The sequence below is a fragment of the Pteronotus mesoamericanus genome, unplaced genomic scaffold, assembly GCF_021234165.1.
Source record: "Pteronotus mesoamericanus isolate MK-2021 breed Mesoamerican mustached bat unplaced genomic scaffold, CSHL_Meso_final contig_101, whole genome shotgun sequence".
NCBI lineage: Eukaryota > Metazoa > Chordata > Mammalia > Chiroptera > Mormoopidae > Pteronotus > Pteronotus mesoamericanus.
Window position 1 is genome coordinate 22,026,971 of NW_026555001.1, and position 24,626 is coordinate 22,051,596.

Genomic DNA, 24,626 nt, shown 5'->3' on the forward strand with positions numbered 1-24,626 from the left:
TTTTTACAGAAGCTAGTCTCTATCACATGCCCCAGTGAATACTTTTTTTCTTAGTAACTTTCCATTAATGAATTTCTACTAGGTCTTCATGAATTACTGCAAGAATTTTTATAGCCTTCAGAGCTTTCAACAAAACGGGTTAAGAACTATGCCAAGCAACAATATTTAAAGGATGGGGTAAACAAAGGAACTTTTAAGTGAGCAGAAAGACAGGAATATTTTTAGAGTAAACTACATGGGAGAGGACATTATTGCTTTGAAGACTCTACAATGAAGGAACTTTTCATTTTCCCTCTCTAATAAAAGTTATCCCACATTATTTCATAACTCCTCTCAGCTCTGAACTAGAACATTCAATCCCTACTTTATCTTCATATGAATGCATAACACACATCTGATTCTTGATTCCATTACCTCTCTTCAAAACTGTTCTACCCCTAGTCTTTTCCAAAATACCCAGATGCTTAGGCCAAAAACCTAGTCATTTGTAGTTCTCTATCTCCGAAAGGTATACCAAATCCCCGTTTCTTATGACACTCCCCTATTGTTGCCTGTACATAACTACAGTAGTCTCCCAACAGGTCCTGTGCTTCTACTTTTTACTGCACTCCACTCCATATAAATCATTGTCCCTTGGAAGCCAGAGTGATATTGTTTCCTAACCTAAAGCATCAAAATCACCATCTCTCTGCTAAGGGATAGTGAATTTCCTTAAAGGTGACATAACCTCTGTCACAAGTTAATTTACTTCTTCAAATAGGGTGCTACCTTATAGCCAGTTGTAAAATGCAAAAAGAAAACAAAACAAAACCAGATTAATGTAAAATCACATAAGTGTGATTTTATATCACTCTAATGTAATTTAAGTGTAATTTAGAATATTCTTTTAAAATACTATTTTAGATTATCTTCAGTAGATAACTTAGTGCAACCTAAGTTGTCTAATTTTCTTTTGGAAACCACTTATGTTTCTTATGAAAATCATTCATAAAAGCAGAATGTTATTAAAAGAATGCCTCAATAGTTCTGAAAGGATAAAATTATGTGAAATACATGTATTATGAAAAATAACACCATATTTTAAGAAGGCAGCTAATACAAAATGTTTATTTTCATGATCTATTGTTCTATTCCTTGTCACTTTCTTTGCACCAGCCTCTGAAGTGACATTAAATAGCAAGGAGAGCACATGAAGTTCCAGAAAGGGACAGAATGCCACAGATTTTAAGATACTGAAGTACAACTACACTCAAAGATAGAAGAGATGGTTCTTGCCTGAGGTCATGATCAACCTGATGAGGTTACTTGAAAATAGCTCAGCATTAAATAAAATTTGGAAGCATAACACATATCAAACTCACTCAAAACTATGTATAATTTTGCCATGCTTATTATTTTTTAATGAAGTGAAACTTGAAATTTTTTTAGTGAGATTCAGTTCTTCTCTACTCATAATGTAACAATTTTATGGATGTCAGTCTGATCATGCAGTCAATGTATATTACACATAGTTTTCTAACATTCACAATTCTTAAGAATTAGTGTGACATATGATTACTTATGTGAATCACCAGTCAGAATAACCCGTAACAACTTTATCACCTATTAGTGGCTTCAATTTATTTAGTGTATAGTAAAAAGAACACTGGACTTGGGATAGGAAATCTAGGATTTTGGTCTTGGATTCTAACTGACTAGCTGTACAACCTTGGGAAGACTTTTAACTGATATCCAAAATGAGGAGTGTTAACCAAATGAGTTATACAATTATAAGATTATGAAATCCTTTGAATTTCATGACCAAATTAGGTAGTTTGGTACTAAAAACACAAAACACCAATCACTCTATTTTAGCTATTGTTTGGTAGAAAGAACATGAATTTCTAGTTTTAAAAAAGTGCTTAAAAATTCACTTGAGATTAAAACAAAAAGAAATCCTTTGATGTAACCATATGGTGTCCATAAATCAATTTATGCTCTTAAAACTTCCTTAAAGCTAATAAGCTTTTATTGGTTAATTATAAAACTGAATGAGGTGAGAAAAGCACAGAACCTTGCTAATTCCACTAATGAATCAAATTTTAAAAACATAAAAAGAGGTCAGTGGTTTGATTTATGCAAAAATGCATTTTATTAAACCAACAGTTTTGCAATTTTATTTCAGCTTTAAGCAAAAACATTAGAAAATTTATTTTAACAATAACGCACAAAATACTTTAAATTACCTTATTCCCATTTAGATAATAAAGATTGGTAAATAATGTAAAGTTTACTTCAGTACAGAACTGTACTGAATGGGATTTCCCACATAATTTCACTAATTAATGCTGGGTTTTTAAAATTATTTCATCAGTTTTATTTTCATATGAATTTAGCTTAAACTTTGAATCATAATATAATCCAGGCTTAACGATGTTATCAATTAATATTTATTAAATGCCTATTTACTAGAAATTCTTCTAGATGCTGGAGATAGAATAGTGAAAGATCAAACCCTGCATTTAAGGTCTTTAGTAGAGGAAGTGAAACTAGAGACAAGAATTATAACAATGGGACAAGTACAGGTACAGGGGTAAAGATAGATAGGAGTATATAAAAAGAGAGGTGACTTACCAACTCTAGGGCATCGCTGATCGCTTCCTTAAAGGAACTGACACCTAAGCAGGCGCCTCCCAACCTTTCCCCCTGTTTACCAACAAGGACCCCCTAGGCCAGATGTTGCCATTTTTAGCCTATTTAGACTATGTCATACTTACTTTATCAAGGCAAGGGCCATTGTAAGAATATAATATATATTTGACTATCTTTAGCGGTAAAAGGGTGATTTTGATTAAAGGACTTTTATTACCAGACGTCTGACATTAATTTATGTGGGGGTGAACTGGGGTAGCAGTAAATGCCAATTTTTCCTATCCGGAAAGGAAAATAGAAAGATTACGGTACGTGTCTAGATCAGTATGTCACGTGAAGAGTTGAGCAAAGACATTACAGGTGGGCTTAGTTTGGGTAGAGAAAAGCTCTGAAAGCGTAGTCAAGGCACTTAAGTTTTATTAGTCCTGATATTTATTGAGGGGGTTTACAACACAGGCTCGTGCGGGGAAGAATGACTGTAAATAAACAACCATAATGCCTTAAGGTAATTGCTATAAGGGAAGTTATTTTCAAATCACGTTAACACCGAAAAAGAGGAACATCCAAGTCTGCCTATGGGGATCAGGGAGGGCTCGCCCCGGAAGGCCTAGAACAGACGTGGGAGTTGCCCCACGGTGTACCCGTGGGGTAGGACATTCGGGACGCAGCGGCCTTGGCAGAGATGGGAGAGCGTGGAGCAGCTGGAGACACCGAGTCCCCGCCGGCGGGCGTCAGCGCAGGGACGTGGAGACGCAGGGCCCGCGAGGCGGCAGAGCGGCTTTCCCACTGTACTTACACGGGAGACGCCAATGGTGTTTTTGGAGAAGGGGCGGACGCGACGGGAAAGCGAACACAGAGCTCGTCCCTAATCCACACGTCGAAGGACCGAGTGGAAGGGCCGTGGCGGTGCCGCCTCTCCACGGTTCCGTGGGGCTTACCCAGAAAACCCTTTCTCCTTGGTTTTGGAAGACGCGCTTCCGTGGTACTAGTTTGTCCTGAATCCTTACTGTAGCTGCTTCCAAGTTTCTGAATTTAATCTTCTACAGAAACAAAAATAAAAAGGAAAGGAAATGTCTTCTTTCCCAAGCAAAGACGTATGGGGCTTAAGTACCGTGACCTGGAAAGCTCCTAGAAGCACTTCAAATTCGGCGCCTTCTTACACACGGTTCCGCCTCTTCCGGGAAGTGACAGTCCGCGGACCCGACCCGGCGGCAGGCTCCCACCCGGTCCGCTATACGCATGCGTAGAGCTGTTGCCGGGGCCTCCGAGTAATCTTCCCTTTCACTTAGGCAAATCAACACCCCCCCTACGCACCACCCAGCGTCCCGCGGTGGTCCTGCCCTGGCTCCAACCAGCTTCACCGGCCGCCCAGGGGCACTTCCGGCCCCTCCTTTACACTACTGTGGCGCGAAAACTCCAGACCGCGCACGCGCGGGCGGAGTCCTGGCGGGCGGGGGGGGCGGGGCGCAGGCGCGCAGCGTCCCGGGGTGGGCGCCGGGGCGGCCGGGCTCCTGCCTTCTCCCGCTGCAGGCGCGCGGTTCCCGGCGGGCCAACGGCGGCCAGCCGAGGCAGAGACGCTCCCCAGGTGGCCTTCGCGCCCTGGTTGCACAGCGACAGCCCCGCTGATCGGGTTCCTTGGGGAGACTTCGACTTGTTCGAGGTAGGGAGAGGGTGCGCGCCTTCGCTCTCCCTTGCTCCGGGTCCATCCCCCTGTCACTGACACCTTCGGGGGCATCCCCCAATGTGTCTGGTGGCCGCCTGGTCACTGGAGCTTCCGCGGCGTCCAACGTGGTCCCCGTGGGCCTGGGCGGTCCGGCCGGCGGGGAGCTTCGCGCCCTCTCTGCAGCCGGCATGGGTCTCCACTGCCGCGGGAAACTTGCCCGTCTGCGCTGGGCCCCTGCTGCGGCGGCCGTGGCAGCGAGCCGTGCCAGTCCCGGCTCCGGCTGTGGGACCCTTTTTCCGGCCCCAAAAGGCCCTTTGGCTTTGAGAAGTAGCTTGAGGTGCATGGGGATAAAGAGGTGAGGTTGCGATCGGAAATTGGTCATTTATCACGAATCTGATGATCGCCTCACCAGAAGCAAATCAAGTATGTTTGTTTAAGAGATGTATGCAACTATCACTTAAACTGGATTTGTGGTTAAATCCCAGTTTCATGAAAATGCGAACTGTATCATCTAGGAAAATGAAATTGTGATGTTTGGAGCCTTCGTGATAGCCTTTCTTTTCCCTGTTTTCTTGTGGCAATGAACTGGAGCAGAATTCCCAATTGAGAATTGCGGAACACAGGACTCAAGGGTAGAGAAAGGGCTGTAGGACCCACTGGGCTTGCGGTAATTCCTAGGTAAAGCAGCTGTTTGTGAAGACAAGTTGTGTGAGCGCTTATTACTCTGAGTGTATTTCATGACTAGGATGTTAAAAGCGAGTGTTTTAAAGACAAGCTATTCTGGAATATATATTAAAAAGAAAAAAAGAAAGTCCAAACTCCCTGACTTTCAGAAGGCTGTTATGTAGTCTTTTAAAATATTCAGTAGCATGTGCAATGGCCTGTGGATAGTTCCCTGAGTGTGGAGGTGGGGGGAGCATGTTAGACCTACTTATATTTACTTTATCTCATTCTATTACTGTGTGAAGTATACAGAGTACTAATTTTATGTTGAACTGTGTATTCAGAATTTCTTTTCTGGAAATGGGTGTAAGAACAAAAAAGTTTGGTGATCCCTAGACTTGTTTAAAAACATGTTTTTGTGTAAGACAGAAGCAGTGTTGTATGAACCTGAGCATATGGGTACCACCTCTTTAAGTTTCGGTTCCTTTTCGGCAATTGGAGAAAATAACATAATACCTAATTTACAAGATCCTTAAATACAATGGGGGGAGGGTAGAGTGAAAGAGATAGTTATAGTTATATTTCTACATTTATCTATAATTAGTATAAGGCATTTACTGAGCCTGGCAAAAAGTAAGTACAATTGGTATATTAAAGTTGTTTGAGTGAAAAACAGATTTTATTCTCCAAAGGTTTACTTTCCTGAATGCTTAGATGTAGAATTTTATATAAAACCTGCCTAAATGTTGACTATCACTTTTAGACCTAAGTTGGAAAATTAATCAAAGCTGTATTTGGCTTGTTTTCAGGAATTAACACATAACAAAACTTACCATTATAATATGCATTATATTTAAGGCATATTTAAATGCTGCAGCTCTATATTCACACATACTCAGAAGTCCCGATGACTGAGGGTCAACTGTAGTCACTTATATTAACGTTAGCATTTTTGACTCACTAGTTAATGAAATACATCTTTTCTCACTCAACATACTTTTGCTGGTGACCAATTTCAAAATAATTTCTGTAGCTTTCTTAGCTCCAGTCTCCAATCAACTGTGCCGCAGAGTATGTTTAATTGCCTCTTGGCGTCTCCATCTCAGTATCCTAGGAGCTCTTCAAACTCAGTGTTTTCAAACAAAATAAATGCATTATTTATCCTCCCTCCCTGCCAAACCTGCTTCATCTACTTATAACGATGTTTAGCATTAAGTGTGAAAATAGTTTCTGAAAATTAAACACAAAATAAAACTTTATAAAGCATAGTAACATTGGAGGGGACATATCACAATGGAATTGTTTTTGTACTTTTGTGCATTAACAAAGGATAAACAAGAAAATGAACAGATTAATAGCCAGTTTCACAGCCTATAAACAATTAAAGTGTTAGTTAAACTCAGTTGTTCATGCCAGGCAGAAGCTGGGCATTAAAGAGGATTGACTTTGGGTTTTGACAAACCTGAGTTTGGATCTGGGCTCAGCTAAGTTGTAGCTGTATAAGCCTGGGCAAGTCTCCTCTAGAGCCGCAGTACCCCTTTTTGTAAAATAAGGACAGTTGGTAAGGAAGTTGAGGATGAAAGGAAATACATAAAGTGTTGCTTTCAAAAGCTAAGTATGTATGTAGTAAGTGGTTTTTTCAGTAATCTTAATTCTTCCCCCCTACATTGCCCAGTCTTTTAAAGCTCTTGGTTTCATCTCTTCCTGTTATCTCTGATATTGCTATTGCTTTTTTTTGTCCAGTGCCCCTTATCTTTTAGAGACTGGACTCTTGCCCATATTCTGTTTCATCTCTCCTCTACATTGAGGCCCCAGGGATCTTTTTAAAACATAAATCAGAGTGTTCAATATTATTATCTGCAATTCTGTGGTATTTCCTAGTTCTACTGATCTGGAATTTTTTAATGGATGGACTTAAGGATTTTCTAACTTAAATATATTATTATCTATTGTATCTCATATGATTTTATGATATAGCCCAGGGTGCCTAATTAATTGAGTACATCAAAATTAAGTTTACTTAATGCAGAATGAGCGTGTCCATGGTGTTTAGAAGGAATGGAATTGGGGATGAAGTAAACAGTCCACAGCAGATTGGAAAGTAGTAGCAGTTTGTCTTTTTATAACCGTGATTTTTTATTGAGAACCTCAATTCTGTTATATTTAGTTTCCCTGCTGTTAGTTCCAACTTCAATAAGTGGGAAGTATGAATTATTAGATGTTCACAGTAAAATTTAAAATGTAGAAATTTATTATCCTGTTAAAATGTATTTGAGTTTTATCAAATTTCCTATGCACACACTTGCTGTAATGAACCCTTGGTCATTGGTCTTTCTTCTTGAACTTATTTTTTATTGAAACCTACATTTGTTACTGTTCCTGATCTTGGTTTCTGTGAGGAAGAAATGATATATTCCTTAATTCTGATATTTTTCTTGTAAATAAATATTAAAAACTACAAAGAGCTTTGCAAATATATTGAAAATCCCAGAGGAGCTCTTTTTTCCAATTTCGTGTATTCTAGAATATTTAAAAGTATTTTTTTGGGGGGGGGTCCCTGTTTATATGTCTCTTTAGCCTATTGGAAACAGTTTTACTGTTTTAATCTGTATCTGACTCTCAAGACATTTATATCTGTTATCATTAAATTACAAAGTGATTCCTATTTTAAAAGGCAGGATCCTTCAGTGTCTGTTAGTTGCAAGTTGCCATGGCAACGTAATGGCAAACTGCAAATCCCAGACTAAGCACACAGCAAATAAAAAACGTTGTCGTCATATAGTGCACTATCTTCTGTGTAGTGCAGAATCTCACATTCATTGTAAGAAGCCTATCGCACTTACCTTTGTGCACTTCCTTCCCCCCAATAAAACTCCCCCCAATTTTACTGTTGTTTTCTATGGATGGTAAAATACTAAAATCAGTCGGCTGATACCTGAATGCCTGCTAACTGAGGTCATGTATTAGGCAATATTTAAAACAGTGTCCGAAGGGCATTTAATGTTGTGAAAACCAAAAGTAATGTTTCTTCATTGTTTTTCTATAATAAATAAATAACTGCTCAGTAATTGAGAAGGGAAATAGCTGATGGGTGGGAGAGAAGAAAAGCATTGAGGGAAAATGGCTTGGTGGTATTCTAGGGAATTTAAATTAGTGACAAGCTGAAACTAATACAAATTGATTCTTGTTAGTAAATAATTTGGGGAATATATTTGATTTTCAAGTTTTGAGTTGTGTAATAAAAGATTCACGATAAACATTAAATTTGTTGTAAAAGAAGATGTTGACTATTATGTAATTGTGGCTGTATAATGCTAATATTGTTTCTGAAGTCATTTGTTTAGGCTAAATATCCTTTGGATGTTACCTAATAATACCTTCTGAATGATACATAATTAGTCATGATAAGTTAGGTTCTTTATTGCCTTCAGGCTAGGATAAAGTCTTAAGTTCTTTAATGTTGTTTATAACAGTTCTTCTCAAACTTTAATGTGCTTATGAATCATCTGAAATCTCTTTCAAATGAAGATTCTGATTCACTTGGATTGGGATGGGGCCTGAGATGCTGGCTATCCAGAACGCGTTCCCAGGAGATGGAGATGCTGCTTGCTGGTCCTTGCACTACACTTTGAATATCAAGCCTGCAAGTCATCCTGTGGTCAGGCTCACCGCTGCTCTAACTTCCTTGTTTGCTAGCTGTGCCTTATAACGTATGGCACTGCATCACGGACTTGCTTACAGTATCCCTGACAGCAGCAGTTTGCAAAGTGTGGGCCAGACATCTATGAGACTCTTCAGAGGCTGTACAAGATCACAACTATTTTTATAATAATAGTAAGATGTTTCCCATTTTTACTTTCAGTCACTTATGGACTGTACACTGGAGTTCCCCAGAGGTTATGAGACATGTGATCATGTCATCACTCTGACGACTGATAGAATGTGTACTTGTCTGTTGTTTAAAAAGTTTAACAACTTTAATTTATAATTGGTAAATATTGACAGATACAAACAAAAGCTCTTCGAATACCGCAGTACCTTTTGAGAGACCACAGCCTCTGAGAACTGCTGCCCTACAGCATTGGGCCGCAGTCTAGATCGACAGAGACTCTGATCTAGAACTTACCAGAGCTCTTCCTTAGTGACAGTGACTGCCGAGCCAGAGTCGAGGATCCAGCTCCCCGCGGGGCCACCACAGACACTGCAGTGGGGCGGCCTCCGCACCTTTCTGGGCCACGGTAGAAGGCCTCCTCTGGCACCGTGCAAGGGGAGTGGGAGGAAGCAGCACCCTGCCTGGCGGAGTGGGCGTTTCCGCTGTCTACACATTTCCTCGAAGCCATTATCCTGGCTCCCTCCTTGGCCTACGTAGCCTCTCTGACAGGAGCCCGATCGGGACGTTGAGACGACTCTTCACAGCCTCGCCAGGGTGGAAGTCCAGGTTACCCACCTGGCCTTTGTTGGGGCAGAGAGGAGTCGAAGGGGGACACAGCTTTTTCAGTGTATTTGGCTGGAGTAGAACAATCCCCCCCCCCCCGCCCCCCCCCCCCCGCCCCCGACCCAGAGTCCTCTGTCTTGAAGGCTGCCCTTTTCCGGATCCTTTGACTTGAGAGAACAGCTTTCAGCCTTCACTAGCCCTGCCCCACCCCCCATGTGCTCTGCACTGCACCTGTTGGTGTTTCCCCAGTTGCTATCTCCTCCAAATCTGGGAAATTTGAAGCAAGACAAAAACTCAGGGAACTCACCAGTGTGTCAACCTCAGGTGCCGACGCCCCTAGCCAGTCTGCCTCCTTTTTCAGAGTCTTCTCATGTTTGTTTTATATATAATTTTCAAGGATTTTAGTTACACTAAGCAGGAGGAATGGACAAGAAAAACCACCTATTCCATCTTCATGGAAGTGGCAGTCTCTGTTTGCTTTTTTAAACTTGCACTGTGGGAATTCTAGTCCCACTGCATATTTCTCATATTTGGTTATATAAAGATATGAACAAATATTTAAAATATTCCTGTTGAAGAAAAACTAGATGTGATAGAGCAAAGAACTAGTTTTTCAAAAAAAATGTTAAAAAATTTAATGAAATAAAATTTGCATGATTATAGTTGAAGATTTTATAAAACATAAGGTGATTTTTGTGTAGTAAATTTGGGGCTTTATATTATCAATATTTGGGAAAATAAAATTATGGAAAAATGGATTTAGGAAGATATAGTGAACCCGTAAAAATCAATAGACAAGATAGAAATTAGAATGATTTCATAAAGTTAACTTTAACTAGTCTTCACTATCTATTAGCTTTAAGCCTAGTTCTTTCTCACTTTCAAAAACAATTTAAATGTCATGTTACAGAGGTGATTTCAGAGCATTGAAAAGGTGGGAGAATTACTCATTTCACTTAAGGAATTGTCATAATAACTGACAACAAAGATTGTTCTCCAAAACAGTTCTTCCAAAAATATGTACAGGTATTATATTTCTGAAATTGGTTCTGTCAGTATAAGCTGCAAAAGCAGTGGTAAAAAAAATAATAAAATGATTAAAAAAAAAGAGTCACTCTGTGAATGTCTTTCATTCGCCCTCCTTTTGTCTCCCACATTTGTCCTCTAGAGTCCCTGTCCTGTTTCTGCGCAGCTGCTTCATGCTCTCTATAACAGGGCTCCACCGGCCCCCCGTCCCCCAGCACACACATACACTTGGGACTGGCTTTCTCAACCTGTGTTTGTGTCATCTCTGTGAGGAAGGACTGGCTAGACTCTTTCAGTCCACATTCATGAAAGAGAAGATCTCATTTAATGTATTGCTGCTCAGCTGCCTGGTACAGACCGGGTTGCTATGGGTAGTACTTGAGGGGCTGAAACGGACTGAGACTAGAACTATTCTCCTATTTTCTCCTTGCGTCTTAGAAATCTTTAATGACCTGTGTCAAGGATTTTTTTCTATTTTTTTCAGCAAACTCTTACTAGGTATCTGTCTTTCGAGATCTTAAATGTATTTTAAAGAGAAAAATGGAAGCGGCAATTAGAGTAGTGACATCACATTTAATTTCTGTCATAAACTGTCAACTTTGACTTGAGGTGCAGTGTTCATATGTTTAGAAAATAGTTGTGTGATTTCACATATATTAATTTTTCAGGTAAAAATTTTAGTCTCTGAGTAAAACATAGTTGATCAGCATGGGCTTTCTTTAGGGAACTGTTCAAAGGAGTCCTGGTGGTAGGCAACATGACTTCATCATACCTTCCGTGGGAAAATAACTTAAAAGTTTTATCTGATTGACTGTTACTCTGTAACTTGTAAAAGTCTGAGATGATTGGTCTGGAATAATTTCAGAAGGCATTATGCCATCCCTAGTAGAGCCAGGAAACTAGAAACCACAGCTACACAAAATCTTTTCACCTTTTGTGAGTTCAGGAGTCAAAGCATTTAGGTTGGCCCATATCAATAAAGCCTTGGCCATGAATAATGGAAGTAAAATCAACGAGTATAACACATGCAGACGATTTAAGCACACACACGTTTATTATCTAATGCTTGTGTGATTTAGAAGTTGGGCACGTCTCGGCTAAAATCGAGGCAGTAGCAGGGCTGTGTCCCTTTGTGGAGGCCGAAGGGCAGCATGTGCTCCTTTGCCTTTCCAGCCTCTGGGGGCCTCCTGCACTCTTTAGCTTGCAGACCTCTTTCTCCATGCAGGTGATACTTTTACCTTTTTAAAGTAAAAGTGAATGAACTTAGTACTTAAAACTTAAGCCATGTCTGGTTTGTTTAGTTAGTTTAGTATATGCGGAACAATCATATGGATACTAGATTTACTTCACTGTTACTATAATATTTTAATATCGTTTTAGACCTGATGGCCAAAAGAAAGGAAGATAATTTCTGCTCTCCTGAAAATGCCAAAAGACCAAGACTAGAGGAGCTGGAGGAACTTGATCGAGATGGTGATGGAGATTTCACTAATGGTCCCTCTACCTTGGTAGGTAAAAAAATTACGAAATACAGTTTTTGATTGGCATGTTTCTCATATCGGGTTTGTATGTCATACTCCTGATAATTCAGTATCAGGAAAAGCAATATGACTTTTTAAAAAACTGAGGTAAAATAACCTAATTTTAAAGATTTTGTTAATTAGGAAAAATTAATAGAGAAAATAATGGTACAGAAAACTAGTTCTTTGGAAAGATCAATAAAAACTGACAAACCTCTGATAAGACTAAAAAAGGGACTGTAAAATGATATAGCCACTCTGGGAAATAGTTTCCCAAAACACACAAGCCTGCTGTCCTCCAACAGAAAATTATCTGACTCACAATATTGGTATTGTTTATATGAAGAAACCTTATGATATGCTTAAGGAGATACAAATTGCCAATATCAGGAATGAAGTGGTAGCTAAGACCACAGATCCCACAAACATCAAAAGGGTAATAAGGGAGTACCGCTCACAGCTCTTTACACAGAAATCAGACAACTTAGATAGAGCAAACCAATTCCTGAAAAAGCACAAACTGCCAAAATTTACCCAACTTGAAATAGTTTGAATCAATCCACAACTACTAATGAAACTTAATTTATTGTTTAAAAACTCCTAATAAAGGAATTTTCAGGGTCAGTTGTTCTGACTGGACAATTGTACCAAGTGTTTAAAGGAGAATTAATATGAAATCTACACAGTCACTCCCAGAAAATAGAAGAAGAAGGAACACTTTCCAATTCATTATCTTGATACCAAAACCAGACAAATAGGATACTAAAAAAGAAAACTACAGGCCCGTATAACTCATGGATATGGACGCAGAAATCCCAAACATGTTGTTACATAAAAAGAATTCAGCAATATATAAAAAAGAATTCTTCCCCATTTGGGGGTATAGGAGAGGCAACCTATTGATGTCTCTCTCATACATTGACGTTTATCTCCTCTTTCTCCCTTCCTCTCTCTAAAAGTAAATAAATAAAATCTTTTTAAAAAAAGAATTCTACACCATGATCAAACGTGGTTTATTCTGGGCATACAAGCTTGATTTATTTACTCTAAAAGTAAATAAATAAAATCTTTTTAAAAAAAGAATTCTACACCATGATCAAACGTGGTTTATTCTGGGCATACAAGCCTGATGCAATATCTGGAAATCAGTCAGTGTAATTCACCATTTTAACAGGCTAAAGAAGAATAATTTCACGATCATATCATTCAAGGCAGAAAAAAGTTGACAAAATCAGCACTTACTCATGATTAAACTTCTCAGGAAGTGGGAACAGAGGGAACTTCCTCAACGTGACAAGGAGCATGGATAATAAACCTGCATCTAATACCATACTCGGTGGTGAAACACTGAGCTGGTTCTTCCTAAGCTCAGGAACAAGGCAACAGTGTCTGATCATCACTGTTATTTAACATAGTGCTTGGAGATCTAGCCAGTGTATTAAGGAAAAAGAAAAACAAAACAGATACACAGGTTTGAAAGGAAAAAGAACTTCCATGATTTACAGATGACTTGATTGTCTACATAGAAAATCTTAAGGAACCTCTAGAACTAATCAATGTGTTTAGCAAAGTTGTAGGATACAAAGAAACATTTTCTTAAAAAAGTCAACTTTCACATACTAGCATTGAATACAGCGGTACTGAAATTCAAAACATAATACCATTTATTATTGCTCAAACAGATACTTGGGTCTAATTCTAACAAAATATGTATAGGACTTATATGCTGAAAACTATACAAAGCTGATGAATGGAGACACATATTGTGTTCATGGACTAGAAACTCGACATAGAAAAGATAGTAGTTTTTCCTAAAAGTGATAACATAGGTTTAATGCAATTTCTATCAAAATCCTAGTAAGATTTTTTTATAGATATTGATACATTTATTCTATAACTTACATGAAAAGGCAAAGGAACTACTGTGGATAAAACAGTTTTGAAAAGGAAGAATAAAGCGGGAGGAGTCAGTCTACATTATTTCAAGACTTGTGATAGGCCTGCAGTAACCAGACTGTGTCGTACTGGTGGAGGGATAAACACAGATACTGGAACAAAACAGAGGGTCCTGAAATAGACCCACACAAATTGTGATAAACTTATATTTGACGAAGGTACATAAAGGCAGTTCAGTGGAGGAAAAATTGCCTTTTTAACAAATGTCCTGGAGCGGTAAGACTTCTGTAGTCAAAAAAATGAACCTCAGCCTAAGTCTCACACCTTCTGTGAAAATTAACTCACAACTGGGTAACAGACTTAACTGTAAAACAAGACTGTTAAACTTTTAGAAACAAATATAAGACAGATTTTCGGGGTCCCAGACTAGGCAGAGAATTCTTAGATTTGACAACAAATCCAAAAACCATAAAATAGAAAGAAAGGATAAATTGGACCTCAGGAAAATAAAAAATGTTTTTTCTGCAAAAGACCCTGTGAAGAGGATGAAAAGTCAAACCACAGACTAGGAGAAAATGTTTATAGGTTACATATCTGACAAAGCTGTACCTCGTATCCATAAAGAACTCTGAAAATTCAACAGTGAAAAGCAAATAATTCAGTTTGAGAATGGGAACACATGAAGAGACGTTTCACTGAAGAGCAGGATATATAGATGGCAGATGAGCATATGACATGATGTTCAACATTTGTCATCCAGTAAATACAAAGTAAGACCACAATGAGGTATCACTAGACACCCATTAGATTGGCTAAAATTGGGGCGGGGAAGCAGGAAGCAATGACAACACCAACTACCGACAAGGATGCAGAGAAACTGGATCATTCATATATTGCTGGAGGGACTATAAAACAATATATCCACTCCAACAAAAAATTATCTAACTCAGAAATTCTATTAGTAGTATTTATATTAAGAAACTTTGTGATATACTTCTTAGATTCTTTAATAACTTTAGGATGAGTAATTACTTATAAAAGATGCCCATTTAATTTTGTTTTACTTGTTTGAAGTTAACTTTATTCACTTTCTGTAACTTTTTTCTTTGGTAATTAATACTGCTGGTCTTTCTCCTGCCAGCAAACGTTTCGATGATTATTGCGACTGAATTAGACAGATTGATTGTCTTCTCCCATTGTTTTTGGTTAATAGACTGCAGCCGAAGTCGGAATAATTGAGAGTATTCAGCTAAGAAACTTCATGTGTCATTCAATGCTTGGACCCTTTAAATTTGGCTCTAATGTCAACTTCATAGTTGGCAACAATGGAAGTAAGTACTTTTGCTTTCCTTCATACTTGATTCTGAGAACTGGGTTAAGATTAGAATGCATTAATTTTTTCAAATAGGTGACCATTAGTGCTGAAAATCTAAGCTTTAGATCTGTTACGCGGTCATGAATATTTTCAGTATTTGCTGCCATTTTACACGTGAAGAAAATAACGAGTTAACTCTAGATTTATTATTTATGCAGGAGAGATAAACATTTCCTGCTTGTTCTTTTGAATCTACTTCCCTGGGAATTCACACCATAGAAGAGTGGACAAGCTGCTCTTACTGTAATTGAGCAGCCCTGTGTCTACACCTATTAAATGTTGTAACAGAGCATAAGTAAAGTGCCATGGGCATCCAACATGAAAGAAACTATTTTCACTCTTGTTACCAAAGGAGATATTTGTGCGGGTACTAGGTCTCACTGGGGAAGAATAAGCTGAGATGTTCCAGGCAGAGATCGCTCATCAGTGAAGGTTCAGAGGGGTAGGAGTAGATGTATGTGGAGAGAAGTGAGCAACCTTGTGTGGCTTTATTACATTATACATGGTAGGAAGGGACAAAAGCTGACACTGGAACGTCATATCGTAGGGGATTCTGCTGAGGATCTTGTTTTTGTTTTACAATTTTATTTATTTATTTTTAGAGAGGGGGATGGAGGGAGAAAGTAAAGGAGAGAAATGCCGATATGTAAGAGAAACATCGACTGGTTGCCTCTTGTGCACCCCCAACTGGGGACCTGGCCCACAACCAGGCATGTGCCCTGACCGGGAATCAAACGGGTGACTTTTCGGTTCATAGGCCAATGGCTCAATCCACTGAGCCGCACGAGCCAGGGTACTGTTGAGGATTTTGAGTGCTGTGATAGAGATTTTGAAGTTTTATTCAGAAGTCAGTGGGGAAGCAAATAAAATTTTTGAGTAAAGTGATGATGGCATGATCGAGATTTGTAAAACAAACTGGCCACATTTGTGAAGAACAGATTAGAAGGGGGGAGACACAGGAGTTAGGAAGACCAGGAAGGTAGCTTTTGGGATAGACCAGCTGGGCAGGACGTGTCACCCGCCTGACTGAGCCAGTACACTGGGAGAGGAAGTTTATCAGAGGCTACGGCTGGTACCACAGCTAGGACATGAAACAAGGTACGTGTAGTTCCACAGTCTGGTTGGCTCTTTGCTTTCCCTACTCTGTATTCAGTCAAGAGGAAAGTGTTTTCAAAAGAAGAGAATGGACAGAGGGATCGGTGCTACAGGGGTGTCACGTGGGACACTAAGTGAGGAAAGACCAGTGGGTCCTGCAGTTAGGTGCTTTATTAGTTTAAACTTTCAAAACTAATTTTATCATTAAACTAGGTGAAAGAATGCCAGAAGAAAAGTGCAAGTACTGGAGGCAGTGAATTTGGAAGTGGAGGAAAAGAAGAGAGAATAGGGAGTTGAAAGGCATTTCAGAAACTAAATAGTTTAAGCAGTGGTGTACTTTGGTTAACTTGGACTACATTGTGCAATATGGTGGGCTGATGAGAGTTGATTAAATTGGTTGATCGTGAAGTTCATAAAATGGTATGTCTGCTGGGTAAAAAGAAGTACACTTTCAAAGAACTAACAAATGAATAATATTCAAATTAGTAGTAATAGTTGTTCAAATATTACATAAAACATTTGCGGGTGCCTGTTATGGGCAAATGTTGTAGATACAGCATTGAATAAAGTAGACAACATTTGTGTCCCTGTGGAACTTGAATTCAAGTGTTGTTAAAAATAGTTTCTGATTTCTAAGAATTTATGGAAAAAATAAATTGTAATTAAATTAGAATGTAATAAAAATTACTTGAGTTAATTATGTATGTATAGTTAGTTCACTTAATAGGCTGATGAGCCAAGATACAATGGGATTTTTAGGTTGGAAAGGTATGAGCCATTTCTTTCCATTTCCTTGTTAGTGGCCAAAATTTAATGCCTGAAATATACTATTTTTTTCCTAATAACATTAGCTAAATATTGTATATACAACTTTTTTTTTTTTTTTTTTAAGTTTGCTGCTTTGGCACTGGAAGGAAATTATAATTGAAGTATAACACTTAGAGGATTAGGCCAATTCACATTTTCATTCTGAAAATATTTAGATCAGCCCTGGCCGGTATTGCTCAGGGGATTGAGTGCTAGCCTGCAAACTCAGAGGTCACTGGTTCAATTCCCAGTCAGGGCACATGCCTGGTTTATGGGCCAGGTCCCCAGTTGGGGGCCTGTGAGAGGCAACCTATCAATGCACATTGATGTTTCTCTCCCTCTCTCCTTCCTGTCTATAAAAATAAATATATTAAAAATCTTCTAAAAAAAGAAAGAAAAGAAAAATGCCATTAAAAAAATATCTACAACAAATCCTTTTCTCTCTCTCTAATGACTGTCTTCTTCAACTCCTGTTTCTTTAGGTGGGAAGAGTGCAGTACTCACAGCTCTCATAGTTGGTCTTGGTGGAAAAGCAGTCGCTACTAATAGAGGATCTTCGTTAAAAGGTTTTGTGAAAGATGGACAGAAGTAAGTGTTTACTTTCTACATGTATTTTTCAGTTTTTCTGTAAGAAGCAGCTACTTTAGATTCCCACTTCACATAGACATTATGGAAATGAATGGACTTCCTGGAACTGAAGCAGAGGGATCCTATCTTTTCATCCCTGTCCCCTGTCCCTGATCCCAGCCTGGCCACTGCCGCCTGTTCTCTGCAGACAGAAAGCTTGTACAGGTTATTGCTGTGTGCCTGCCCACCTACAGTTTTGTTTCTGTTACCTTTCTAGAAGAACCAGCAGTGATAAATCTGTGTGCTCGTGTTTAAAGCAATAATTACAAACATTAGACTTTCCCGACCCTTGTTCCGAACCCAGCCTTGGCAAGTCCACGTTGGTACAACACAGGCAAAGGCAGAGCCTGTGACCAGCCAAGGTGTCCCTGCACAAAATTTCTGCCTCCATCTCTTTAAAAATCCCAAGAGCATTCCACTCTCTGTCTGTGATTTTACAATGCACCCTTTACCTAGGTGGTTCGCCAGTGAGTTTGATTTGAGGATCACAGTCACAAGTTTATTTTGGTCCATTTAGACCCTTGGTGAATGGTCCTATCGGGTTGGCCAAAAAGTCTGTATGGATTTTTTCATAAAATAAAGGACACGTTTTTCATTTTCACCAGTAACTTTATTGATATTTTGAGTATGTCGGCCCTCTCCTGCATGGTGCAATGTTGATTGTTCTCAGCTAATGTCTCAGTTTGGTCGCTATCAACTTCAATTGGTCTGTACGACCGTGGAGCATCATCCAGGGAGAAATCCCCAACACAATACTTCACAAACCACTTTTGACACATTCAATCAGTCACAGTACCTTCTCCATACAGTGCACAGATCTTTTTTTGCATTTCAGTGGCACTTTTACCTTTCTTGAAATAATAAAATATGATATGCTAAAAATGTTGCATATTTTTTCCATCTTCAATAGTAAAAATGGCTACACAAAAATTCACCGATTTTGTTAAGTTTTTTTAATGCATGCTGATATGACAACAGTCAAAATACAATCTAACAAAATTGTTTTGAATAAAGTAAAAGCCAACTAAGAGCTACTAGAATCATCTTATGAAAAAAGCCAAATGAACTTTTCGGCCAACCCAATATAACTACCCATTTTGGCTTCAAGTTTATATCTCTTTGCATTATAGCTTGCCTTCACGTAACTGCCTGGTTTACATCATCAGACACTTGTGCCCTTTGCCTATTAGGAGCTCTCTTCAAGAGGAGGTCTTTATTTTTTAATACCGCCCCAGATAGCTCCACAGGGACCTTAGTTCTCCTGGCAACGAGATGCCCCAGACTCTTGCAGCTCCGAGTGAGACCAGTGAGACCGCTTCCACCGCTCCTTCCCACCTCGAGCCCAGTGCCCAGAACATCCGGAACTGGGATGGTTAGCAGTGGCGTCTTTTTTTCTCATACAACAGATTTTCCTCTGCTCAGTGCCGTATTCATTTATCTTCCATTTTATTGCTAAAAAATAGAAAAGGAGGGGTGTGAGTCATGATTGCAGGTTTTTCGTGTATCTCTCAGAAACCTTAAGAATCTTAACCCTGAGCCAGGGTTGCAAGTTGACTCAGGAGAAGCAGGGAAAAGATAACACAGAAAATCATTTCCCATGCTGTGTGGCCTTGGGAAAGAACTGTTTGGTAAGAATTCTCTAGCATATTTTTTTGTCTCTGCTTTTCTTATTTGGGCCTCAGCCCAGGAAGGTCTTCTCCCCGACAGCCCCCAAACAGAATTATGTCTGTAGTAAAAAATTAGTTATTTTAACACTTTTAAGTTAATTGTCCTGACTCAGTTTTAATTTATTATATTTAATCTTACATTTTTTAGTTGTCCAATCACTTCATCTACCTAGCCAGGTAACATGTTGCTCTTTCAAATAGAAGCTTCAGGAAGAAATTTTTTTTTATATCATCAAATACTTTATGACTCAATTAAATTATTTTTTCCCCTTTGTAAACTACCTAGACCAAAGCAGAAACTTTCTCTGAGACTTGCCCTTGGAATACCATTGCAAGGAAGAAAGAAAAGGGCTAGCTCACACAAATCATCAGCTTTTGAAAACACAGCTGCCTGTAGACAGGAACATCAATATATTTTAAACAGAGTTAATAACAGTTAAAAGCTTTAATGTGAGCTCGGTCTCCTTTTTACTGACCTTGTCTGAAAAAGTAGCTATAAACAGCTTTTCCAGACTCATTACTATTCCTTTCATTCCTTCCTCATTTGAAACATTTGGTACCTGTAAAATTCCCCTTCCTTTATAGTGTCTGATTCTGTCAATTAGGTTTTTACAGAATCAACTCACTGAGTTTTTCGGTCCTGTTTGTAGTCTGCTCTGTGTCTGAAATCTCTGTGGCTCTCCCACTGTGCCTGAGAAATGCCTGTCAGTCTTGGACAGGTGTGAGATGGCCTTGGGACTCAGCTTCCCCTGTGTCAAACATGACACCCTCCATCTGTGACACCTGGGCCTTGGGCTGTCTTAGAGATGCTTGCCCAGCATGGTTAGGGGACACCGGAGAACTGCTCCTGAAGACACTTAACCTAGGACTCAGCCCTCTGATCACCCACCAGCCCCTTTTCAGGGATATGGGGACAGTGAATCCACGCTCTTCTAATCCATCTCCTCCCACGGAAACCTCTCACAGTGACCCCCGGGTCTCCTGCACCGTTTCCGCCCTCAGCCTTCCGGATCCAGCGCCAGTGGTGCTGGGGTCTTTGCACCAGTCTTGTTTTGCCATCAGCTGAGACATTGGGAGTGAGTTATGGGGGGACAGAAACCCAAGGTGACATAACTCACTGCGGAGGAGCTGGCTACCTAGAGAAGGGACAGATGCATCCGGCTTTTACATGGCTTTTTCCCTACTACATGCCATCGGTGTGTGCTGCCAGGTACCTTTGTGCAGAGAAAGAAGCCACCTTCTTACAGTGGCACTGCTTGTTTGCGTTGTCATTCTGAAAGAGCTCTCATTGACAGTTGTCTCTCTTTTCTCTTAAGCATCTCCTGTATTTACAGACACTGGGTTCTATGGCCCTTGACCCAGATTCAGCATCAGCCACATCATTATGGTTAGGAGGTAGCAGTTAGTACCCAGCTCAGTTGTCTCTTTCTCCTTATACAGATTTTTTTTGTTTTTGTTTTTGTCACTATGAGGCTTTTTTCTTAAGCCTTAATTTTTTAATAACTCGACTTTCCTATATTTATTATAAAAAAATTCTCACAATACTAAAGGTAGCTTTAAAATGCAAGCTGTAGCTAGGAATGAAACTAATAAAGTGGACGTTAACTAATCAAGAGAGATGATTGATAATTCGGAGAACATATGTGGTCACTTTATTTTAAAATGTTTTCATGAGGTACATTCTTTTAATAGCAGGTAATCATACTAGTTAATGAAATAAATATTTTTTTGCTCCATATTGTAGGTCAACTGCCCTTCCCCCATTATACTTTAGTTAATGGTTTTCAACCTTGAGTCTTCATTAGAATCAACTCGGGGAGCTTGTAAACATGCTGTTAATTACAGCTTGGCAGGAGCATATCTGTCTTCATTAGGTATTTCTGAATTAAAGAAAACATGTACACTAATATACTCAGAGTAGCTTTTGAAAGGGAGATTTATTGTAAAGATGCAGGGGTATATATCTTGGAAGCTTCCAGGAGGAAGTACAATTGTGTGTCACAGGTGACCAGAAAGAGAAACCTCAGAGCCAGTGTCTTCTGTCCTTGGTTTTCCCTGTGTGTCTTTGTCTCTAGGCATCTGGTGTCCCTCTCCCTTCCTTCAGGCCAAGCTCTACTCCACTGGGCCACCTCGCCCATGACAAGGGTGTCGGGGAGTGTTTGTCTCTCTCTCATTATCTGAAGAATGTGTGCTCTGATTATTTAACAAATGTGTTTCTATTATTGGTAGAGTAGTCTTTTTTTTTTTTTTAAGTCTTCCCTTATTCTCAATTTTAATTTTTTGTTAGGTGTAATGTCTTTCATATTCTGTAGTAGACTGTCCACCATCAACCTCCAGTGTACAGTGGCTTTTCAAATGAATGAGCCAAATTCTTGGAAGTTTGCAACATTATAGTAATGTGTAATTGGGATTGCACTGTGCCTTCATGTCACTTAACCGTATCACTTTAGTTCAGCAGATATCTCAATAACATTAAGGAACAGAGGAGATGATGCTTATAGAGCAAATGTGTACGGTGACTCCATAGTTGTGCAACAGCACATTAGCATGGATGGAAGTCGATCTTACAAACTAAAAAGTCACACAGGTTGGTTATGTGTTTTTATTTTCTTTCCATTTCATGTAAAATATTACTAAATATCTAGTTCAAAATAGTTAAGTTATTGTGCTAGTATTCATTGAAAGGGCACTGCTTATCTCTTGAGACCGCCTTCTTATAGCATCTTCATTGGTTGCATAGATGCATACATACATGTATATTTACATATACATATACACGTGGTTGTACCAGCAGAACCACGGTGAGCTGCATTTGGGTTTTTTTGAAACAGGCTGTGCTACTTGGTTCTCATCTGCAGACCTGCTTTCGCCCCCATAGTTTCTATCACATGTGGAAAGAAATGGTTAGCAACAGGTGGGAAAGGACACAAAGGAAGAGGAGGTGCGTGTTCAGAGTGACTGAAGAGATGGATGAGAAGGAACAGAAAATGTTTAGCTGTGGGGAGAAGCACAGTCACTGCGCCTGGGCTTCTTCCTCCTGTGTGAGCTTGTCCTGACTAGTGTGTCACCCCAGTTCATTCCGGCTTATGTGTGCTCAATGGCACCTCTGGGTGGCAGTGAAAAGTAATTCTTCTTTATAGTTACAAATAATTGCATGGTTTTGTTGTTGTTGTTGTTGTTTTATATTATTGCACTAGAAGCAGTCTGGTCATTTTTTCTTTCTCATAACTAGGTACTGTGGTTTCTGCGAAGAAGGAAGAGTTGATTGCAATTCTTGATCATTTTAACATACAGGTAATTGTTAAATTTGTTTCAGATTAATTAATGTACCTGGTTACTTTTTTAAAATTTCATTTGTGGTGTAGAAAGAACTAAAGTTGACTCCAGGAAGAATATGTAAAACGATTGTTAGTGAAGCTCCTTAAAATTTGGTCATTCAACAGGAATTATCAATACATGGTACTATGACACCTTTAATTCAGTAGAGCAGTCGAGAGCATCTAGTCTGTAGTGGTGTGTGCTAAATTTATGTTCATAAAGTCTGAATGTTCCTTTGCTTTCTGCTCTACTGGTCAGAATAGCATCATAGTTTCTTGAGCTCAGTTGCTAAATTCTCACAGAAAGGAAATCTATTCCAGAAAGATAAAGCATTTCTTTATGTATTTTGGAGATATTGATCATACCTATAGAAGACAAGACCTGAGTCCTTTCTGCTAAGACATTTTGATTGAATAATTGGAAATAGGGCACATACAGTCCTACAACATTAACACTGGAATTATCTTTGCAGGTCACCTAATCCAGGCCCTTTATGTTGTAGGTGAGAAATTGGGAGCTGGAAAAAGTAAAGGGTGCCCTTGCAGTCGTCTAGGCATGGTTACTGGTAGTGCCTGGGCTGGGATCCAGGCCTCCCTGTGCATTCTAATGCTCTGTCCATGGTGCCACCCTGCCTTACTCCAGGGGTAAGCGCACCGAGACTAGTCACCAAGGAAAAAGAACAATTACAAGTCTGGGTCTCTTTCCCAGTGTGCTTTAGAATAAAGCTGTCCGGAAAACTTTCTGTGATGGTAGAAATATTCTGTATTAGGCCATCTGGTGGGGTAGACACTAGCCATGTGTGGCTCTTGAGCACCTGAAGTGTATGACTGAGAAATTAAATTTTTTATTTTATTTAATTTTACTTAATTTAAATGTAAAAAGCCACACATGGCTAGCAGCCTGTGTACCAGGCAACACAGGTTTAGAAAAATAATTATTAAAATCTGGATAAAAGCAGATGCAAATAAATTTGAGATTGGAATATGAACAATTTGTCAAACAAAATCGGGAAAACCAGAAGTTAAGAGCTTATAAAGTCATGGGTGTTGGGAGAATCTTGAAGTGCATCCAGTACAGTTACCATACTCTGTCCTTACCTGGTGGGGAAATCTTCTCTGCCTGAGGCTTCTGATTCCTTCTGTGGACAGCTTTGCTTATTAGAAAGCTCTTATTATGTGAAAAGTTGAATAAAGCTTGTTTCTCTAAGCTCCCACTTTCTGTGGGAAGGTAAAACATGTTTATTCTCTTTTGAAATATTTGAAGATTGTTATAAGTCTTTTAGTCCTCTTCTCATATTATTCTAAAGGTTCCAGTTCATTGATCAAAATACAGAAAGTCTAGAGCTGTACTTACTGTTCCAGCAGCCACTAGCCCTGTGCGGATCGAGCACTTGAAATGTGGGTGCTCCAGATTGAGACGTGTGGTGTGAAATACACAGCGGATCTTGAAACCTAAAGCAAGGGAATAACTCAATTTTTATATTGATTACATGTTAAAATGATAAATTTAGTTATATGAGATTAAAAATATTAAAATTAGTTTGCCTGTTTCCTTTTATATTTTCAATGTAGATACTACACATTTTTAAATTATATGTGTTGTCTGTGTCATATTTCCACTGGACAGTGCTGGTCTAGAATAGCCAGGAGGGAGGAGAGTATTTACTGTGTTTAGGTATCTGATTGTATTTGTCCCCTGTGCCTCCCCTTGCATTTTCTCTTAAGATTACCCATCTGTGCTTGCTCTAGGGTCTCAAAGGTAAAACTGCAAGATTCTTAAGTAATTCCTCGAGTAGTGTAGGAACTAGGAACCCCATTTCAGAAACAGTGAAAAGGATGTGGAGAAAAGAATACAAACTTTGAGGAAGCTCTTAATCCAAAGTTGGTGGTAAGATGTCTGTCAT

General features: G+C 39.2%; 1 protein-coding gene across 2 annotated transcripts in view; it reads left to right on the top strand.

Moving 5' to 3' along the window:
- Positions 1 to 4,103: 4,103 nt before the first annotated feature.
- Positions 4,104 to 24,626, top strand: part of SMC6 (structural maintenance of chromosomes 6) — a 64,391-nt gene continuing 43,868 nt past the window's right edge. The window contains exons 1-6 of one of the 2 annotated variants that reach the window (XM_054569454.1): positions 4,104 to 4,291; positions 11,799 to 11,926; positions 15,048 to 15,165; positions 17,594 to 17,699; positions 21,856 to 21,992; positions 22,638 to 22,699. In XM_054569454.1, coding sequence (XP_054425429.1) covers positions 11,804 to 11,926; positions 15,048 to 15,165; positions 17,594 to 17,699; positions 21,856 to 21,992; positions 22,638 to 22,699 — 546 coding nt within the window. In that variant the 5' untranslated portion in view covers positions 4,104 to 4,291; positions 11,799 to 11,803. Of the gene's footprint in view, positions 4,292 to 11,798; positions 11,927 to 15,047; positions 15,166 to 17,593; positions 17,700 to 21,855; positions 21,993 to 22,637; positions 22,700 to 24,626 lie in introns of those variants that run through there. The other variant, XM_054569464.1, reaches the window with a different exon arrangement.